Raw genomic sequence first — 22,199 nt, forward strand, 5'->3', positions numbered from 1 at the left:
TCTAATAATGATCATCAGTCCCTCCAAACGAGGATGATGCCTGTCAGGTTTCATTGCACAATTACATTCAATGTGTACTCGAAAGAGAAAAACCTAAAAAATTGACCTTGTTTCTAGATTTCACTAAGTCTGATATCATAGATCCCCTACAGTACAGAAGGAGGCCATTCGGCCCATTGAGTCTGTATCGACTACAATCCCACCTGGCCCTATTCCCATGACCCCACGTATTTACCCTGCAAATCCCCCTGACACTACGGTCTATTTAACATGGCCAATCAACCTAACCCGCACATCTTTGGAAACCGGAGCACCTAGAGGAAACCCATGCAATTGTGGGGAGAATGTGCAAAACTCTGCACAGACAGTGAAACGAGTCTGAAATTGAACCTGGGTCCCTGGCGCTGCTCACAGCAATTAGCAGTGCTAACCACTGCGCCGCCGTGCAGAAGGAGGCTACTTGGCCCATTGAGTCTGCACCAACTCTCCAACAGAGCATCCCTCCCAGGCCCTATCCCCATAACTCCACGCATTCGCCCCACTCATCCTCCTAACCTACACATCTTTAGGTACCAAGGGGCAATTTAGCATGACCAATCCACCTACCCTGCACATCTTTGGACTATGGGAGGAAACCAGAGCACCGGAGGAAACCCACGCAGACACAGGGAGAACATCAATGCGGTGAGACAGATACTGTCCACAGGAAACTTAACATATCTGTTAATTGAGGTGTTTAAAAAATAACTTAATGTGGTACAGAACCTAAGGGAGAAGAGCTGTACTTGTGAAAAAGAAAACAGCCATGGATAAAAAGAGATAAGTCTATGTGAAGTGCAGAGAAAAAACATACAAAAACCCTAGTGAATGAGAAAGATGCAGAGAGTGACAAAGGAGATAGTAAGGGCTAAAAAAATGGACGATAAAAGGAAACTTGCAAAATATTTCAAAATCAACATAATATTTTCACATTTATTTGAGGAAAAGTATTCAGGAGCGATGTTGCTCCTTGAAACCTGATAACTGTGACATTGTCAGTGAGAAATAGGAAATGGCCGACATATTAAACAATGAATTAGTGTCACTACCTGCAGCAGAGGGAGAGGTCAGCATGCCAGACGTTCCGAGGAAACAAATACTGAATCAGGGAGAGGGAGTCAGAAAAATTACAGTAATAAGGAAATATTGGCTTTGAAAGGCTGCTGAATCCCAAAGGCCATATAGAAAAAAACATAGAAAAACTACAGCACAAAACAGACCCTTCGGCCCCACAAGTTGTGCCGAACATATCCCTACCTTTTAGGCCTACCAATAACCCTCCATCCTATTAAATCCCATGTACTCATCCAGGAGTCTCTTAAAAGACCCTATTGAGTTTGCCTCCACCACCACTGACGGCAACCGATTCCACTCGCCCACCAACCTCTGTGTGAAAAACTTCCCCCTCACATCTCCCCTGTACCTACCCCCCAGCACCTTAAACCTGTGTCCTCTCGCAGCAGCCAATTCCACCCTGGGAAAAAGCCTCTGAGACTCCCCGATCTATGCCTCTCAACATCTTATATACCTCTATTAGGTCTCCTCTCATCCTACGTCTCTCCAAGGAGAAAAGACTGAGCTCCCTCAGCCTATCCTCCTGAGGCATGCCACTCAATCCAGGCAACATCCTTGTAAATCTCTTCTGCACCCTTTCAATCTTTTCCACATTCTTCCTGTAATGAGCCGACCAGAACTGAGCACAGTACTCCAAGTGGGGTCTGACGAGGCTCTTGTATAGCTGCATCGTTATCCCCGGACTCCTAAATTCAATCCCTCGATTGATAAAGGCCAGCACACCATACGCCTTCTTAACCCCCTCCTCCACCTGCGGGGCTGATTTTAGAGTCCTATGGACCCGGACCCCAAGGTCCTTCTGATCCTCTACAGTACTAAGAGTCTTTCCCTTTATATTGTACTCCTTCATCCCATTTGACCTGCCAAAATGGACCACGACGCATTTATCTGGGTTGAAGTCCATCTGCCACTTCTCCGCCAGTCTTGCATCCTATCTATGTCCCTCTGTAACTTCTGACATCCCTCCAGACTATCCACAACCCCACCAACCTTTGTGTCGTCGGCAAACTTACCAACCCATCCACTTCCTCATTTATGAAAATGACAAACAGCAAGGGTCCCAGAACAGATCCCTGGGGTACACCACTGGTGACCGACCTCCAATTGGAAAAAGACCCATCTATACACACTCTCTGCCTCCTTTGGGAAAGCCAGTTCTGGATCCACAGGGCAACAGCCCCTTGGATCTCATGCCCTCTCACTTTTTCTAGAAGCCTTGCATGGGGGACCTTATTGAACCCCTTGCTAAAATCCACATAAACCACATCTACCACTTTCCCTTCGTCAATGTGTTTACTCACATTTTTGAAGAACTCCACCAGGCTCATAAGGCACGATCTGCCTTTGACAAAGCCATGCTGAGTATTCTTGAGCATACTAAACCTCTCTAAATGCTCATCAATCTTGTCCCTCAGGATCTTCTCCATCAGCTTACCAACCACTGAGGTGAGACTCACCGGTCGGACTGGAATTTCACATTCCTCTAGGAACGCACTTCCAGACCTGGAGGTGGCTGTAAAATTGGGAGCCATGCCACCGGCACCTACCCATGCGCCCCGCTGGAATTTTACCAACAGCAGGGGATGGGCTGGGTGGCTCACACTCGTGGGCAAACTGAAGTTGGTAAGTGGCCAGTTAATGGCTACCTAAGGGCCTCCTCCCAGCATGACTGGGATTTTACTGATTGCGAGAGGAGCCGAAACCAAATACCCAGCCAGACAGGGCAAACCGGGTGGAGTGCAGGTCGGGCAAGTGAAGCGGGGGGGCCCCCTCCTTTTCAGGCCCCCACATCAATCAGAGGCCCTTCCCCGGGTATCCTCTACACCCATATTTCCCCTTTCCTTCCCATGCCCTCGTGCCTTTGCCATACCACCTGCTGCCCACCCCCGTTGCCAAGGTCTGAGAGCCTGGTCCTGGTACTTACCTTCATGTTTAGCCCCATTGCAACGTGCTTCCCTCTGGACGCTGCTCACAGTGGTTACTGGGGCCGGAGTTCCTGGCCATCTAATTGAGCAGCAACTCCCAGAGGCAGGAATGCCACCCCAATGGGGTTAATTTGCCACCACCAAGGTTAAACTGGAGTTGTTGATTTCATCCTCACAACCTTTTTTGTGAAGAAGATTGTAAGTTTGCAACTCTCCAGTCCTCTGGCACCACTCCTGTACCCAAGGTGGATGGGAAGACTATGGCCATTGTCTCTACAATTTCCACCCTTTCTTCAAACACCATACTTTGGATACATTTCATCCAATCCTAGTAACTTATTATTAAAGATGTTAGGGTTAGATTGATTGCCCATGCTAAATTACCCCTTAGTGCCAGGGTAAATGTGTGGGGCTACGGGGATAGGGTCTGAGTGGGATTGCTGTCGGTGCAGGCCCTTCAGCCCGTCCAATGTGTTTAAGTCAGTGTTTCTGCTCCCACTTGAGCCTGCTCCCATTTTTTCCACCTAAATCTACCATCGTAACTCTCTCATAGAATCCCTACTGTGCAGGAGGCCATTTGACCCACCCCGCAGGTGCCAGCCCTGCCTTGTCCCCGCCCCCCCCTGCGGGCGCCAGCCCCGCCTTGTTCCCCCCCCCGCGGGCAGCAGCCCCACCTTGTCCCCACCCCCCCTCCATGGGCGCTAGCTCCGCCTTGTCCCCACCCCAAGCTGTGGGCGCCAGCCCCGCCTTGTCCCCGCCCCCCCCTGTGGGTGCCAGCCCCGCCTTGTCCCCACCCCCCTGTGGGCACCAGCCCCGCCTTGTCCCAGCCCTCTTTGCGGGCACGAGCCCCGCCTTGTCCCCGCCCCCCCCCCCCCGTGGGTGCCAGCCCCGCCTTGTCCCCCCCCCACAGGCACCAGCCCCGCCTTGTCCCCGTACCCCCCGTGGGCGCCAGCCCCGCCTTGTCCCCCCCCCCCACCCCCCCGCGGGTGCCAGCCCTGCCTTGTCCCCACCCACCCCCCCGTGGGCGCCAGCCCCGCCTTGTCCCTGCCTGCCAGCTGAAGTGGTTTATTTTGAATTCCATATTGGATTTCTTGGGGGGTCTCTTATATTGATGACCTCTGGTTCCCCACAAGAGGAAACATTCTCTGACTATCCACTCTGTCAAAATCTTTCAGAATTTTAAACATCTCTATTTGGTCACCCCTCAGTCTTCCTTTTTCAGTAGAAAAGAGACCCCAATCTGTCGATCATTTTCTGATGTCCATACCCCTACATTTCTGGTGTCATCCATTTCTGCACCCTCTCCATTGTCTCTATATCCTTTTTATTTTATGACAATCAGAACTGCATATAACACTCTAACTGTAGCCTAACAAAAGGTTCAACATAGGTTGAATGTAGCATCCCTACTCTTCAATTCTATCCCTCCAGAAATAAAGCCTAGTGCTTGGTTTTTTAAAAAATTACCCTTCTAACCTGTGGTGCATTCTTTAGTGATTGATGTAATTGTACGATTGAGATCCTTTTGTGCCTCTACCTTAGCTCGACTTGCACCTTCCAAGTAATAGAAGACTTTCATACCCTTCCTGTCAAAATATACCACCTCACATTGGAACATGGGACTGGCGACCAGGAGTAGATCATTGGGCCCTTTGAGTCTATTCTCTCAGCGACACGGTAGCACAGTGGTTAGCACTGCTGCTTCACTCAGCGACACGGTAGCACTATTCTCTCAGCGACACGGTAGCACAGTGGTTAGCACTGCTGCTTCACAACTCCAGGAACCTGGGTTCGATTCCCGGCTTGGGTCACTGTCTGTGTGGAGTTTGCACATTCTCCTCGTGTCTGTGTGGGTTTCCTCCGGGTGCTCCGGTTTCCTCCCACGGTCCAAAGATGTGCGGGTTAGGTTGATTGGCCATGCTAAAATTGCCCCTTAGTGTCCTGAAATGCATAGAGGGATTAGCAGGTAAATATGTAGAATTATGGGGGTAGGGCCTGGGTGGGATTGTGGTCGGTGCAGACTCGATGGGCCAAATGGCCTCTTTCTGCACTGTAGGGTTTCTATGATTTCTATGATATTCTGCCATTCCATGAGGCCATGGCTGATTTGATTGTGGTCTCAACTCCAGATTCCTGTCTGCCCCCCATAAACCACCCACTCAGCCTGCGGTATGTACAATGAGATTCATCTGAATATTTTATCAAAGTATTTTATTTTATCAATAAGATGATAAAAGGTATTGACAAAGTAGATGTAGACCGGATGCTTCCTCTTGTGGGGCAATCTAGAACAAGAGGTTCTAGTTTTAGGATGAGGGCTAGCAGGTTTCAAACAGAGATGAGGAGAAATTACTTCTCTCAAGGGGTGGTGAATCTATGGAATTCACTCCCTCAGAGTGCAGTGGGTAATTGAGTAAGTTTAAGGAGGAGAAAGAGAGATTTTTAATTAGTAACGGGGTTGAAGGGTTACAGAGAATGGGCAGGAAAGTGGAATTGAGACTGAGACAAGATCAGCCATGATCATATTGAATGGCGGAGCAGGCTCGAGGGGCTGAATGGCCTACTCCTGCTCCTAGTTCTTATGTTCTTTGTTCTTGACCTCCATTGCTTTGCTTCACGTTCCTGCCTGCCCTCTCTATAAACTCCTGAATCCCTTATTGACCAGCAAGGCGTCTCGCTCTGCCTGGGCACATTCAATGACCCTGGCTCCACTGCTTTCTGGGGAAGGGAACTCCACGATCCGCTGAGAGAAAAAAAATTCTCCCCATCTCGAACCAAGGGAAAGGGTTTACGGTTAAACAAGTGAAGGAACTCAAAGTTCCTGAGCCTTTGCATTCTCGCAACAGGCTAAACATTCCATTTGTGTACGGACATCTGTGTGAGTTCATGCCCCTTCACCTCTTACAATCCAATTGGTTAGTCACAAGTAGGCTTACACTGCAATGAGGTTTCTGTGAAAATCCCCTAATCACCACACTCCGGTGCCTGTTTGGGTACACTGAGGGAGAATTTAGCATGGCCAATGCACCTAACCAGCATGTCTTTTGGAGTGTGGGAGGAAACCGGAGGAAACCCATGCAGACAAGGGGAGAACATGCAGACTCCGCACAGACAGTGACCCAAGCCGGAAATTGTACCCAGGTCCCTGGCACTGTGAGGCAACAGTGCTAGGCACTGTGAGGCAGCAGTGCTAACCACTGTGCCACCGTGCTGCCCAGACAAGCAGAGGCCAAATTTTCCCCCCTCTGATGAGGACTGGACATCACAAGTATCTTAGACCATGGCATTTAGCACCTTGGAGCTGAGCTTGACTCCTGTAGGAAGGAGGGATTGAAATCTCTGAATTCTGATGAGGAGTTAGAGAATATGCTGGAATCTAGGCAAGGATCAGTCCCAGACAGCATGGCTGAATCATCAGCGTAATCAGATTGGATAATCTCAATGGATGTAAATCCACTTACACAAATTCCTATCATTCACTGTGAACACCAAATAAACTCAACGTATGTCCCATTGGAGAGATAAGCCCAGTTATTAAAACATTTTAATTCAATTTTCTGAACTTGCTTGAAGATCTAATCCTTCAATTGTGTACACATTCCTTTCTGACTGCCCAAGGCAGCCTTAATACCTCTGTGTTTTTAACAATTATACAGAGGATGGATGACATTGTTGGAGTCTCAGATGGGAAAGTTCCTCATTGTATGTGAAAATATTTACATTTGGTTTTGTTTCAGGCTGTCATATTGTAGCTCCTTCAGATATGATGGATGGCAGAGTTGGATCCATAAAACAGGCTCTCATCTCCAATGAACTGGGAAGCAAGGTAAGACTGTACTCAGCGGAATGTACCGGAGTAAAGTCTAGGCTGTGTATACACATTATCGCTTACTTCTGAGGAAAAACTACTTCTCTCAGAGGGTCATGAATCTGTGGAACTCACTGCCCCAGGGAGCAGTGGAGGCAGGATCAATTAACAGATTTGAGAAGGAGATAGATATGTTTCTGATGAAAAGCGGGATAAAGGGCTCTGGGGCGCAGGCAGAAAAGTGGATCTGAGAACAGGATAAGATCAGCCATGATCCTGTTAAATGGCGGAGTGAGCTCAAAGGGCTGAATTGCCCACTCTCACTCCTAATTCCTATGTTCTTCTCCTTCTGAGATTTCTCTCCTGGCGAGTTGCTGGTTCCAAACATGACGATTCATTTCTGTCGATCTGTGATGTTGTTTCTTCAATAATCAGCTGTCGTCTCTTCTCCTGAACAGGATACTTTTTCCTGAGGTAACCCTCCAATATGCCAGAAAGTACATATGGATTTTCAAATGTACAGCTTGCCTGTGATAGCCTGGTGAATCTGACTAACCATTGCTCACCTTGAGACTCCTGCCAAATCAGGTGGTGCTGAGAGAGAGCCATTCTAGCCAATCCGCCCCCCCCCCCCCACCCCCCCCCCCCAACCCTCCCTCGTGCAATGGCACTGAACCCAGTGTTAATGTCACAGTGTGACCCCAGCTGAGAGCACAGCTCAGTACAGGCCCAGTATAAATCTGCAATCTTCTGGTTTGTGTCAGATTTAGTATATTGTTCAGGATGAAGGTGGGAGTGATGGGAGAAGGCATTGGAGTTGGGTGGGCAGGGGTTTAATCAGTGTGAGTGTTGAAGTTTATAAGCGGTGTGAATGGTGTTGAATCTCTAACACTTGTTTAATTGTACTCTGTAGGTTGCATTGATGAGCTATAGTGCTAAGTTTGCTTCCTGTTTCTATGGACCTTTCCGGTGAGTTCCAGCATGCTAAATCTCTGTGTGGTTTCCTGCAGGTTTGTGGGAGGGTCTGTGTCACAGTGTGTGTGTGGGAGGGTCTGTGTCACAGTGTGTGTGTGGGAGGGTCTGTGTCACAGTGTGTGTGTGGGAGGGTCTGAGTCATAGTGTGTATGTGTGTGGGAGGGTCTGTGTCGCAGTGCGTGTGTGGGAGGGTCTGTGTCGCAGTGTGTGTGGGGGAGGGTCTGTGTGGGAGGGTCTGTGTCACTGTGTGTGTGTGGGAGGGTCTGTGTCACTGTGTGTGTGTGGGAGGGTCGGTGTCGCAATGTGTGTGTGTGGGAGGGTCTGTGTCGCAATGTGTGTGTGTGGGGGAGGGTCTGTGTGTGTGTGTGTGTGGTTTGGTGTCGCAGTGTGTGTGTGTGAGGAAGGGTCTGTGTCGCAGTGTGTGTGTGTGTGTGTGGGAGGGTCTGTGTCGCAGTGTGCGTGTGGGGAAGGGTGTGTGTGTGTGAGTCGGTGTAGCTGTGTGTGTGAGAGAGAGTTGGTGTCGCAGTGTGTGTGTGTGTGGGAGGGTCGGTGTCGCAGTGTGTGGGAGGGTCGGTGTTGACGTGCGAGGGTGGGAGATGAAGTCTGGAGTTTAGGAGTTTTTTCACACAAAGGATGTGTGACTGGAAGCTACTGTCACACGGACTGTATAGAAACATAGAAAAACTACGGCACAATACAGGCCCTTCAGCCCACAAAGTTGTGCCGAACATGTCCCTACCTTAGCGATTACTAGGCTTACCTATAACCCTCTATCTTACTAAGTTCCATGTACTTATCTAAACGTCTCTTAAAAGACCCTACCGAATCCGCCTCCACCACCGTTGCTGGCAGCCCATTTCACGCACCCACCACCCTCTGAGTGAAAAACTTACCCCGACATCTCCTCTGTACCTATTCCCCAGCACCTCAAACCTGTGTCCTCCTGTGGCAACCATTTCAGCTCTGGGAAAAAGCCTCTGACTATCCACTCGATCAATACCTCTCAACATCTTATACACCTCTATCAGGTCACCCCTCATCCTTCGTCTCTCCAAGGAGAAAAGGCCGAACTCACGCAACCTATCCTCATAAGGCATGCTCCGCAACCCAGGCAACATCCTTGTAAATCTCCTCTGCACCCTTTCTATGCCTTCCACATCCTTCCTGTAATGAGGTGACCAGAACTGAGCACAGTACTCCAAGTGTTCTCTGACCAGGGTCTCATATAGCTGCAACATTATCTCACGACTCCTAAACTCAATTCCTTGATTGATGAAGGCCAGTACACCATACGCCTTCTTAACCACAGCCTCAACCTACACAGCTGCTTTGAGCGTCCTATGAACTTGGACCCCAAGATCCTTCTGTCTTCCACTCTGCCAAGAGTCTTACCATTGATATTATATTCCGCCATCCTATTTGACCTGCCAAAATGAACCACCTCACACTTATCTGGGTTGAACTCCATCTGCCACTTCTCCGCCCAGTCTTGCATCCTATCAATGTCTCGCTGCAACTTCTGACATCCCTCCACACTATCCACAACACCTCCAACCTTTGTATGAAGCAGATTCCCACTTTGAAGGTTCGGCTTGATGCACACAAGGAGCACAGTGAATTGCAGGGATGTGAGGAAGTTTATTTCATTTATAGTTTATTTATTTATTCGTCAACAGTAGGATTACATTAACACGGCAATGAAGTTACTGTGAAAACCCCCTGGGAAATATGGGAAGAAATGATTGGAGGGTGAGGAGTTTTGTATAGACATTAAAGATTAAGCTGGATGGTGTGTAATCTTGCTGTGGACTCTGTTTAATTCAGTGTCTTGCTCCATCAGTGATGCAGCCCAGTCAAAGCCGGCCTTTGGAGATCGGAAATGTTACCAGTTGCCACCAGGTGCTAGGGGACTAGCAATGCGAGCTGTGGTAAGTCTGTGTCATTGTCGTTAGAACACGTTGTGAGTTTTGAAGGTGGAGCAGAATGATTGAACATTTATGACACAGAAGGAGGCCATTCAGCCCATTGTGTCTGTGTCAGTCAATGAAGAGTTTCCCAACCTAATCCTACCCTCCTGCACTTGCAACTCTTCAAGTAGACACATCTAAGTGAAAGTTTCTATCTCTATCAAGCAGCGAGTTTCAGATTCCTACGATCCTCATCTCTCCTCTAATTCTTTTACAAAATGCTTCAAATCTCTGTCCCCTGCTTTTTGATTCCTCTGCCAGGGTAAATAGGTCGCCTCTATTTACTCTATTCAGGCCCCTCATAATTTTGTCCACTCCAATTAAGTCACCCCTCAGCTCCCTCTGTTCCAAACAAAACAATTCTAGTCTATCCAATCATTCCTCAAAACGAAAACTTCCCAGTCCTGGCAATATGCTCGTAAATCTCCTCTTGCCCTCTCTAATGCAACATGTCTCCAATAATGAGGTGACCAGAACTGTACGCAGTACTCCTGCTGTGATCTATCTAGTGTTTTGTACAGTTCTAGCATGACCTCCCTGCCCTTATAGTCATAAACTCCATTAATAAAGGAAATCCTATCAAATGCCTTGTTGACCTCCTTATTGACATATCCCACTACCTTTAAGGATCCTCTATTCCAAGGTTCCTCTATTCCTCCACGTAACTCCAGATCTCCCCTTTATTGTATCTTTCAATTGCCTCGTTGCACCTCCCAAAATGCATTACTTCACAACTTTCTAGATTGATTCCATTTTTCAGTCCATCGATATCTTCCTGCAGTCTGAAGCTTTTCTCCTCACATGTCCCCTACATTTGAGTCTAAATCATCATAAAAAGCAAGTGTTCAAGTACCGAGTCCTGCAGAACCTCACTGGAAACAGCCTTCCAGTCGCAAAAACTGGAGGTGATGGCATGGTGGTATTATTGCTGGACTATTAATCCAGAAACTCGGCTAATGTTCTGGGGATCCAGGTTTGACTCCCGCCACGGCAGATGGTGGAATTTGAATTCAATAAAATATATCTGGAATTAAGAATCTACTGATGACTGTGAAACCATTGTCGATTGTCAGAAAAACTCATCTGGTTCACTAATGTCCTTTAGGGAAGGCAATCAGCTGTCCTTACCTGGTCTGGCCTACGTGTGACTCCAAAGCCACAGCAATGTGGTTGACTCTCTACTGCCCTTGGGTAACTAGGGATGGGCAATAAATGCTGGCCAGCCAGTGACGCTCATGTCCCACGAAAGAATAAAAAATCCTGTCAACAATTACCGTTTGCATCCTGCCACGAAGCTAATTGTGCATTCAATTTACCCCTCTCCTTTGAATTCTAATGGCTCTTACCTAGTTGATCAGTTTGCCATGTCATAGAGTTTTGTAGCACAGGAAGAGGCCCTTCAGCCCATCTTGTCTACGTCAACCATCAAGCAATCTGTTCGAATCCCATTTTCCAGCATTTGGTCCATAGCCTTGTATGCTTTGACATTTCAAGTGCTCACTTAAGTGCTTCTTCAATGTCGTTAGGTTCCTGCCTCTACCATCATTTCAGGCAATGAGTTTCACCCTCTGGGTGAAAATGTTTTCTTGAAATCCCCTCTAAATCTCTTGCCTCTTACCATAAATCGATGTCCCCTGGTTTTTGACCCCTCTACTAAGGGGAAATGTTTATTTCTATCTATCCTATCTATGTCCCTCATAATTTTGAACACTCCAATCAGGTTCCCCCCTCAACCTTCTCTGCTCTAAGTCTAACCAGCCTCTCTTTATAGCTGAACCGCTCCAGCCCAGACAACATCCTGGTGACTCTCCTCTGCACCCTTTCTGGTTAATTGACCGCAACTTATCGCCAGCTGCTCTTCGTAACTCAAGAGCTTCCATATAACTTTTTATTTATATTGATTTCAAATTGGTATGAATGTAGTTGCACTTGTGTGGGAGCTTGTCAAAGGCCTTGCTAAAATCCATGTAGAACATATCCACTGCGCAGCCCTCATCGACCTCACTTGTCGTCTCTCCATAACATTCAAGCAAGTTAGAGTAGCGTGACCTTAAACATCCTTACCGACTTTCCCTGATTGACCAATGCCTTTCTAAATGAAGGTTTATATTGTTTCTCGGAGTTGATTCCAATAACTTGTCCATAACCAAATTTAAACCAACTCGCCTGTGGTTACTTGGATGGACCCTTGCTCCCTTTTTAAACAACAGTACCATCTTGGACATTGTGAGAGGAGCCATGCCACGTTCTGTGCCACCAATGCCCAGTTAACACTGTCGGAGAAGCACCTTCATCACATGGAATGCAGGGTTGTGAGAAAAGGGTCCCATCACCATCTCCTCAGGGCAAATAGAGTTGGGCGACATATGGCAGCCTTGTCAGGGACACCAACATCCTTACAATGAATGATTAACTTAGTTGCAGGATATAGCAGTTTGTGTTGGGGGGGAGAGAGTGTTAGTGTGCAGGATGTGTCATTGGGGAAGGTTACTGTCTGAATTGTAGTTGTGTTTGTGTGGGGTTATATACATATTGATGGGTCTTCTTGCGTAATCGTTATGATTCTGGGCTGCCGACTTGGACTTGATGTTTTGAAATTCCAGGTTGTGCAGCGAGTGCAGAGAAAAGAATGTGCACCAAAGCAATTAAATTCTTCACGTTCTGCACATTTCTTTCATTAGTGAAGAATGTGGATGATTTTGTGCACACTCTTCCCGAATGAACACTGTCTCTTCATGCCCTCTGAAGTGAGTGAACCATTCCGCTGTACAAACAATTGCCAAAGGCCACCGTTATCTTTCAGGGCAGCTTGGGATGGGCAATGCCAATCCTGCCAAAATCTCCTGACCTTCGCCCCCCCCAGCCCCAGGAACAGACAAATGGCAGGATTGATATAGCAGGCTATAGAAATGGATGTGTAATGATGTGCTGGCTTCAGCCAGCTGGGAGCTTTCCAGGATAGAGTGGAGTTGATGCTGAGTACTGTCTTGATGATGTTAAAGGTTATTGGGAATATGACAGTAATCCATGGCTCTCGCTGGGTGTTGGGATTGTGCACAGTTGGAGTGTGAGTATTTCTGTGTCAGTGCATTGCTGGAAATAACTGATTGCTCCCTTGGTCCAGGACCGTGACGTGCGTGAGGGAGCGGACATGCTGATGGTCAAACCGGGAATGCCTTACCTGGACCTTGTCCGTGAGGTGAAAAACAAAGTAAGTTTGTCTGCATTCCCTCTACCTGTTAGCTGTGGCACAGCAGGCTGGTGGACTGATTTTTTGCAGTCAGAAAGCTGGACCACCTAGCTGATGGTGGATTTTACTTATAGGGTTTGGGACCCCCTCAGTCCAAATTGCGCAGGTTAGGTGGATTGGCTATGGTAAATGCAAGGGGTTATGGAGATTCGGGCAGGGGTGTCGACCGGGGTGGGATGCTCTTTTGTAGAATCGGTGCAGACTCGATGGCCACCGCCTGCACTGTATATATTCGATTCTATGGGATCCCTCAGTTGACAGCGGGCTGGGTTTATATGGTTTAGGATTCCTCAGTTGACAGCGGGCTGGGTTTATATGGTTTAGGATTCCTCAGTTGACAGCGGGCTGGGTTTATATGGTTTAGGATTCCTCAGTTGACAGTGGGCTGGGTTTATATGGTTTAGGATTCCTCAGTTGACAGTGGGCTGGGTTTATATGGTTTAGGATTCCTCAGTTGACAGTGGGCTGGGTTTATATGGTTTAGGATTCCTCAGTTGACAGCGGGCTGGGTTTATATGGTTTAGGATTCCTCAGTTGACAGTGGGCTGAGCTGGAGGAGTTTTTTTCTGCAATAATTTCATTCTCTCTGTTCCTGAGGATACTGATCCATAGAATGACAGAAGGCTGCTTGACTGGCCCATCATACCATTGCTGAGGAACTGAACGTGTGAGCTGCTAGTTCCACATACACAAACAATCACTGATTACCCGCTGATCTTTTGAATGCCTGAGTCAATGCCTGTTTAAAATTCTGCCTGCCCTGAAAAATGCAGGTAGTATCTGGCAAGACCAGAACTATCTGGTTTCCTCACTAATATTGTTAGTATCCTCAAAACATCAAAGTAGCTGGGAAAATATATTTTAATTTAGTTTTTGAAAGGTGTGTGGATACAGTGAGTGTGTTGGTCTGAGGAAAGGCTCATCTTCATTGGCTGTTTCCCTTGTTGTCTTGGGTCTTATTGAAGCAGATGGACCTGAGAAGGGCATGTATTAATTTGGTTTCTGAGTAACTTTTTATGTCTGCTCACTGAAGGCAGGAGTCTTCCTGTTGTGGTGAAGTGATACTTAGTGTTATATTCCGAGTTTCCTGACTATTGTATTCAAATGGGCTTCCTTCATCTCTGCCCAAAAACAACATCACTGACCGCTAAGTGAAGTTCAGTATGACTGCTGAGAAATGAAGTGTACATTGTGTCAGAATGCTGAGATAATTTCTGTGAATTTAATGATTTGTGGCCATTACTGAATGCTTTGTGTTTAGCAGTTGCTCAGCTCTCTCTCTCTCTCTCTGTCTCCCTTCCAGCACCCCTTACATCCACTGGCAATTTACCATGTCTCAGGGGAGTTTGCGATGCTGTGGCATGGGGCCCAGGCTGGAGCGTTTGACCTCAGGACAGCTGTCATGGAGGCTCTGACCAGCTTCAGGAGGGCAGGTAACTCTCTTAACCAAACAGCCAGCATTTCTTTCAGGCTGTTAATCCCTTAGTGAAACCAGGTTCCAGCATTCTGTCCATAGATCCTGCATTTTGCAGCAAGCTCTCTGCAGCACCATGTCCCTGAGAAACACAGGCACTGAGCGAATCTGGAAAGCAAGTTACTTTGTTATTGCCTTTTACACTCCAGATCTTTGGTCACCCATTCTAGGAATTGGGAAGGGGTGGGCATGTCCCCTTGCAGCTCTGCTCATACACCTGGCCATAGGGTCCAGGTTGGATGTGACTCCTGAGGGATGCAGGGGGCTGTGTGGGGGAGGGCGCTGCCTGTCTCCCTTCCTTTGCCTTGTCCACGTCTTTCTGGATCATGTGCTTTCTGAAATCATAGAAACCCTACAGTACAGAAAGAGGCCATTCAACCCATCGAGTCTGCACCGACCACAATCCCACACAGGCCCTACCCCCATATCCTGACATATTTACCCACTAATCCCTCTAACCTACGCATCTCAGGACACTAAGAGCAATTTTTAGCATGGCCAATCAACCTAACCCGCACATCTTTGGACTGTGGGAGGAAACCGGAGCACCTGGAGGAAACCCACGCAGACACGAGGAGAATGTGCAAACTCCACACAGACAGTGACCCAAGCCGGAAATCGAACCCAGGTCACTGGAGCTGTGAAGCAGCAGTGCTAACCACTGTGCTACTGTGCCGCCCACGTGCCGTCTGCTGGGAAGTTTGAAACATTCCATGCCCAGTGTGCACAGCACTGATGGAGTGTTTGGTGAGAGTGACAAAAATATTTCTCCTCTTGTATGGTTTTGCTTTCAGTTTGTTTTGCTCTTTAAAATGGAGATCTTTAGTTTGTTTTTATTTGAAATTCAAGCCAAAAAGTCCACCTAGAGTAATTTCCGACAGAATGATCGAATAACTGTGTCTGAACAAGCCGGAGAAAAATAGCTGGACTCTCTGCAGTACGGCTTCTTTTGGATGTTTGAATGGCCTGTACTATTTCTTGTCCTTTCTGCTAAAGGAACCGGTTGGTGTTGGTTCAGCGGCTGTGACAGTCCACGGGTACCTTGACCAAAGCATCAATCTGGAGAATAAATAGCAACCAGCTATTCAACCATGGAGGGCACCAACTCTGAGACACTAGCCACACACACTGTACATGTGCACTGACATAAACAACCACAAATATGGACAGTGGGAGGAGCCAGACTTATTCCTGTTTTTCTTCAATCTTATAAAATTGGCATTTGCCACCTGGCTAATAAGCTCCACTGCATTCTGACATCAAATATCTTCAGGAGCCAGGCAAGCAGGTTATGGATGCAGGAATTACCCAGTCCTCCCGCCCTGAGAATGTTTTTAAAAGCTTTCATTGGGATTTCATTTGGATAGTGTACAGTCCCAGGTGGGACATTGGATAGGGGACTGACCCAGGTGTGTATTGCTATAGGAGTGAGTTCAGGTCTGACAATCTATCGGGGATTTCTCTTTGTTTGCTCATTCTTGGGGTACTGTATGGAGGTTCTCTGTTGATGCACCTGCTGGACATTCTCAGGGTGGTTTTAGTGTCATCCGTTGCAGTGACAGTCCAGTTATTCCTATTCCCTCTCGAGCACAGGATGATGTGTGCGGGCAAGTGGCTTCTGCTAGAGTTTATTTTCCAGTTGTGTTTATTTAAATATGATGGTAATGTACTTGTGTGATGTCTATTCTACCTCTAGGTGCTGATATCATCATCACGTACTATGTGCCACAGATCCTGAAATGGCTGAAGGATATTTGATGCTGTTCCATTTAGGACACAGAAAACACAGGGTCAGGAAGCATTTTAAACCAATTCGACAGATCTCCCTTCTCCCGTTTGCTCTGCTCCCCCTCTCATTCACTCCTTCCTGTTTGCTCCGCTCCCAACCTTGTTCTCCTGTTTATACCAGGTACCACAGCTGAAATTATTCCAAATACATGCTTTTAAACCTAAACTCCCGTGTTAGACCAAAAATACAGAAGTGTTTAGCACCTTTCTGATATTTTGTTGCAGAATATGTACGAGTGGAAGAAAAAGTGAGAAAGTCAATGAAGTGAGCAGTTGCACATTTTCAGCTGATGAACTGCATTTCTGTGAAGTGTCTGATTGTTGTGAAGGATCTGTCGTGCTTTGAAAACACACAGAACATCAGGGATCTTAAACTAAATGGATTGACAGGCTTTGTGGATAAATCATGTGACAGGGATTTTAACGTAACCACTGCTACCATGTGCCTTTTGATGTGTTATAATACACGTTACCAATAGTACTTGTAATTGAAATGCAAAACCATGTAAACATTTGCAAATTAAATAGAGTTTTCTGTTTTAATAAAACAAACTAAGAAACTAGAGCTGGAGTGAGTCACTTATTTTGAGTTTCATTGTGTTTCCTTGTAATTCCCTGATTAAACTGTAGACCCATTTGTAATATTTTTGGGGGCAGGGTGCTTTTTTATATTCATTAGGATGTTTGGGGAGGGAAACCGTTTGACCCAGTGTGATTATTATGCATTCCCAGATGAGGTACTAGCTGTTATGTTGAATCTTTATAAAATATTGGCTTGAAGTGGAATATTGTGTCCAATTCTGGACCACATTTTAGGAAGATTGTGGAGGCTTTGGAGAAGATTTACGAGAATGGATCCAGGGATAAGAGATTTGAGTTACTTGGATAGTTTGGAGAAGCTAGGGTTGTTCTCTTTGGAGAAGGGACTGTTGAAAGGAGATTTAATCGAGGTGTTCAAAATCAAGAGGGGTCTGGACATAATAGACAGGGTCCCATTGGAGAATGGGTTTTGAGAACTGGAAAACACAGGTTTTAGGTGATTGCCAAAAGTGAAATGAAGAAAACCTTTTTATTCAGCAAGTGACTGGGACCCAGAATGTGCTGCCTGAAAGTGCGATGGAATCCGATTCAACCATGGAATTCAAAAGGATGAGCCCTTGCAGGATTACAGGGAAAGGGACGGGGAGTGGAACTAGCTAAGTTGCTCATGCAGAGAGCTGGCGTCGTCTTGAAGGTCTCCTTCACTGCTGTTATAATGCTATGATTTTGTTCTAGTGGCTTTTGCTACCAAAACTAGTGGCTTTTGCTACCAAATAAACCTGTTGGACTTTAACCTGGTGTTGTGAGACTTCTTACTATGTTTACCCCAGTCCAACGCCGGTATCGCCACATCATGATTTTGTTCTTGCAGTGTGAGTTTCGAACTAGCTGTTCTGGCAGTGAGAGCACTCGTCTGGCTGAAGAGTCTAGAACTCGGGGACATATTCTCAGGATAAGGGGTCAGCCATTTAGGTATGGAGAAATGTCTTCACTCAAAGTGCCTTAGAATTCTCTGAGAGGAAACTCAGCTGTTTAGTAAATTCAGAGCTGAGATTGATAGTTTTCAACACTAAGAAATCAAGAGATATGGAAATTTCTTAATGAGGATGGGTTGAAGGGTTGTAGAGAACAGGCAGGAAGGTGGAGTTGAGGGCGAGATGAGATTGGCAGAGCAGGCTTGAGGGGTTGAATTGCTTACTCTTGCTCTTCATTCTTATATTCCTATGAAATAGGATGGAAAGGTGGAGTTGAGGTAGAAGATGAGCCAAGTTCTTAATAAATAGTGGAACAGGCTTGAGGGGCTGAATGATCCTCTGCTTCTAATTCTTGTGCTCTTGTGTGAATTTACCAAAAAGGCATGGAAAATATGGCGAAATATAGAAGGAGATAAAAAATGCAATAAGGGGAAACAGAGTGTATGAGAATAGATTAGTGGGTAACATAAGTTGGAACGTATAAGCAATAAAAGGGTAATCAAAGGATTAGGCACCAACAAGGAGAATTTTTTAGCCATTCGCGTTCCGCTACTGCTACCAGCGAGGATGGAGAGTCGCACTGGCGTGAACAGCAGGAGAATCTATTCTGTGCAAAGTCAAGCAACCACAAGCTTCCTTTCAACATATCAGCAAAACCAACAGTCCTCTCAGCAAGTTAAAATAAGTGATGCCTGTCCTTCTCTATGACTAACCTAAACCTCTCCATATTGATGTACAATTTGTTTATTACTCCGGTGGCTGGGAACAGTCTCAGTTTGAGTTAACCATCCATTCAACAGCTTTAGCTGACGCAGTGCGAATGGTTGTGGCACCACTAGGAATGGCACTTAGAAATTCAGTACGTGGGCAATGGTCTGACTCGGATGGCCACAGTCACAACTTGAGCTGTGCTTCATGTTCCACTTGTGGATCAGGTGGCCACATCTTCCCTGCACCACCCTCAAGCTGTTGAGAGTTGACCAGATCTTCCATGGAAGGTTAAAAGCTGGGATCTCACCACTTGGGTCAGTGACCAGGTTGTAGTTGATGTTTTAGTCAATCAGGAGGTTCACCATCGAGAAGCAGGACTGTTGTTGTTAGTTTGTTAAGTTAAAGTTTATTATTAGTGTCACAAGTAGGCTTACATTAACACTGCAATGAAGTTACTGTGAAAGTCCCCTAGTCGCCATACTCCGGCCCCTGTTCGGGTACACTCGGAGAATTTAGCATGACCAATGTTTGTCGGATGTGGTGTGTATTCCAGTAGACGATGGGATTTCAGACAAACATGTGGGTTTTTTTCCAAACCTGGGCCTTTGAGCAGTCAGCTGGTGGGGTTCTTTAGATAAGAATGTTTCCACTGGGGACATCAGGAGTATCAACATGTGCTCACACAGGAATCCTGTACTTTTAGCAAAGACTCCAGGAATATTTCACACTTATCTGTAAGAGCAGCTAGAGAAGTCTCTGAGCTCCTGTGCAGAGTGTGGGAGGAGCATCTGTAAACCTCAGACTACATCACTGCATGGAAAATTCAACTCAAAAGAACCTGAGTCGTGACAAATAAAGTCAGGCACCAGGCACTGTGTGTACTCAGCAGAAAAAGTCAGCATATTTCTGACTCGATTAAGGAAGTCAGGACTGTTCGCTTTCAATCCAGAGAGGCAAAGAAACAAAACAGGAGAAGTGGTTACAAAGGTTGAGAACAAGGGGTCATCGGGTTCTGCAGGAAGTACTGCAGTTAGTTTCACATTAACCTGGAAATTCCAGGACTGTTGAAAACTAATTTGACAATTTGTTTTCTGTAACTTAGTTCTGTAAAATGGCAGTGAAGAGAAATTTAGACAAAATGTGAACTCTGAATGCTGATGACATTTCAGCAGGAAAAGGCATTTAGACTCCACATCCCACAGTTCTCAATGATTAGACTGTAAGAACGTGCGGCAAGAGACCTATCAGAACAGCAGCACTCATCATCATGCTTCCTGTTGCACACAAATTTCCTCAGCAATGTTGGCAGATCAAAATTGCAAACAAATCACTCAATTATTTCACCAGAGATTCTAAAATATCAAAGAGGTCTTTGCTTAGGCTCAGGGCATTATTGCCACGAATTAACACCCCACTCTAGAGACCTGAGAACAAGGCTGATATTTCAGATAAAACATGAGCGTATTGTAATCAATCTGGGACAACGGTGAGCACCTGCAATCCAGCAATTTAGAGGTTCAGTTTGTCATTAGCCATTGCTCAGTTAGTAACACTTCATTTGAGTCAGATGGTTGAGTTCAAGTTCCTCTTCATCATCCAGAGTAAGATCCAGTGCAGTACTGAGGGAACGCCGCTGTCAGAGCTGCTGTGTTTGAGGAGACATTACACCAAGGATATATCTGCTCTCATGGGTGGGTGTCCAAGATCCCACGGCAATACTCAATGTATTCCTGGGTGTCCTGACCAATATTCATCCCTCAACCAACAACACCAGAGTAGATTATCTGGTCAGCATTTTGACTCCTCCACAGTATGATTTGTCACACAGCGTGTATGACATCCAAGCAGAAATTTACAACTAAATACTGGGAAGACTGAAGCCATTGTCTTCCCTTCCTGCCACACACACTATTTCCGAGCCACTGACTCCATCTCTCTCCCTGGCAACTGCCTGAGGCTGAACCAGATCATTTACCAACCTTGATATTGTATTTGACTCCAAGATGAGCATCATAAATCCATACCATCACCAAGACCGACTACTTCCATCTCTAACATCGCCCAACACAGCCTCTGTCCTGCTGGTGAAACTTTCATCCATGCCTGCGTCACCTCTGCGGTTCTGGCCTGCTCTGCACCTTCCACACTCCATAAACTGGAGCTCCCTCAAAGATCTGCTGCCTCACACCGAGTCTGGTTCATCCATCACTTGTGCTGACTGATCTTATTCACCTACCTGTCCAGCAACTCTACAATCGTCAAATTTTCATCATTGCTTTCAAATCACTTCATAGTCACACATCCTTCCATCTCAGTAACTTCCTCCAGTTACAGAAACTTTCAAGATTAAACTTTGATGACGTTCCTGTGAAGTGCCTTAGGATGTCTCTCAGAATTCTAACGCTCAGAAGGAGGTCTTTCAGCCATCATGTCTGCATTGGCTCTCCAAACGAGTATTGTGACTTAATACCATTCTCCTCCCTGTACTCATGCACATTGTTTTTAATCACCTAATGCCCTCTTGAATCCCTCAATTGAATCTGTCTCCACCACACTTCCAGGCAGTGCATTCATTTAAACCTGAGCTATTCGTGTGGGGAAAAAATCTCATCACATTTGCTTCTTTTGAAAAAAAGCAAATTACTGCGAATGCTGGAATCTGAAACCAAAAGATAAAATGCTGGAAAATCTCAGCAGGTCATCTTACAGATGCTGCCAGACCTGCTGAGATTTTCCAGGATTTTATCTTTTGGTTCTTTTGAAAATTGCTTTAAATCTGTGCCCCACTGTTCTTATTCTTTTGATGAGCGAAAACAGTTTCTCCCTATCTAATCTGTCCAGCCCCTTCATGATTTTGAACACAATCAAATCTCTCATCAGACTTCTTTTCTCAGACAGGTACAGAGTTGCCTTTACTAGCTACACACTGAATCTGTGCACCTCAGAAATTGAACTGTCGGCAGAGAAGTGCTGCATACACTGTGCATTATTTGTGGATGGTGCAACATGATTGTGTCTCAGGTAGTTCTGTAAAACAAAATAGGATGGCTAAACATAAAGGAGATAAAATGCTTGATGCAGTTTAATGCAGAGAGACATTCATGAACTTTGGGACATCCTTGTTATTTACATATATGTAAAAGTTCTGATATAATCTTCATGCTCAACATATTCTCATTTTGTATTTCATTAGTGAAGGTGGCCTCCTAATTGATGAGAAGCGGGAGAATTATGTCAAAAGCCCAGCACGAGAGCATTGTCATTAGACTTTACTGCACCATTGCACGTCACATCCCAACCAGCTCCCCTGGCTGTAAATAAAGTAAACTAATCGTGATGTTTAAAAGTATTATTTTGTTTTGAGAATTTGAACACTGGGGCAGTTAGGCTGCATGATGAGATGATGAGGACATTGTGATATCACAGCAGTTATTGTGACTGACTGGGAAACATCTGTTACCAGGCAACAACCACTCAAAACCAATCAAGGCCGGCAGGGAACGCCCCCGTGCAAACTAACCAATGGGAAGGCGTCTCCTTGATGGACAGTCGGGATTGCCCAATAGGAAACAGGCGGCGATGACGTTGTATTATATAAGGGAGGCAGCGCGCGTTGGTTGTTCAGTTGAGCGAGCAGTTATCCCGTTTAGAGTAGCGTAGGCAGAGCTGTCGGT

At 46.2% G+C, this 22,199-nt stretch overlaps 1 protein-coding gene across 5 annotated transcripts in view; it reads left to right on the plus strand.

Annotated features, from left to right (window-relative positions):
• The window catches only part of alad (aminolevulinate dehydratase), a 28,377-nt gene extending 10,746 nt beyond the window's left edge, over nucleotides 1-17,631 (plus strand). For 4 of the 5 annotated variants that reach the window (XM_078226708.1, XM_078226706.1, XM_078226709.1 and 1 more), the window contains exons 7-12: nucleotides 6,776-6,864; nucleotides 7,760-7,815; nucleotides 9,662-9,749; nucleotides 12,913-12,999; nucleotides 14,342-14,471; nucleotides 16,209-16,862. In XM_078226708.1, the coding sequence (XP_078082834.1) occupies nucleotides 6,776-6,864; nucleotides 7,760-7,815; nucleotides 9,662-9,749; nucleotides 12,913-12,999; nucleotides 14,342-14,471; nucleotides 16,209-16,270 (512 nt within the window). In that variant the 3' untranslated portion in view covers nucleotides 16,271-16,862. Of the gene's footprint in view, nucleotides 1-6,775; nucleotides 6,865-7,759; nucleotides 7,816-9,661; nucleotides 9,750-12,912; nucleotides 13,000-14,341; nucleotides 14,472-16,208 lie in introns of all 5 variants that reach the window. The other variant, XM_078226707.1, reaches the window with a different exon arrangement.
• The last annotated feature ends 4,568 nt before the right edge of the window (nucleotides 17,632-22,199 follow it).

Source organism: Mustelus asterias, chromosome 13, assembly GCF_964213995.1.
Source record: "Mustelus asterias chromosome 13, sMusAst1.hap1.1, whole genome shotgun sequence".
NCBI lineage: Eukaryota > Metazoa > Chordata > Chondrichthyes > Carcharhiniformes > Triakidae > Mustelus > Mustelus asterias.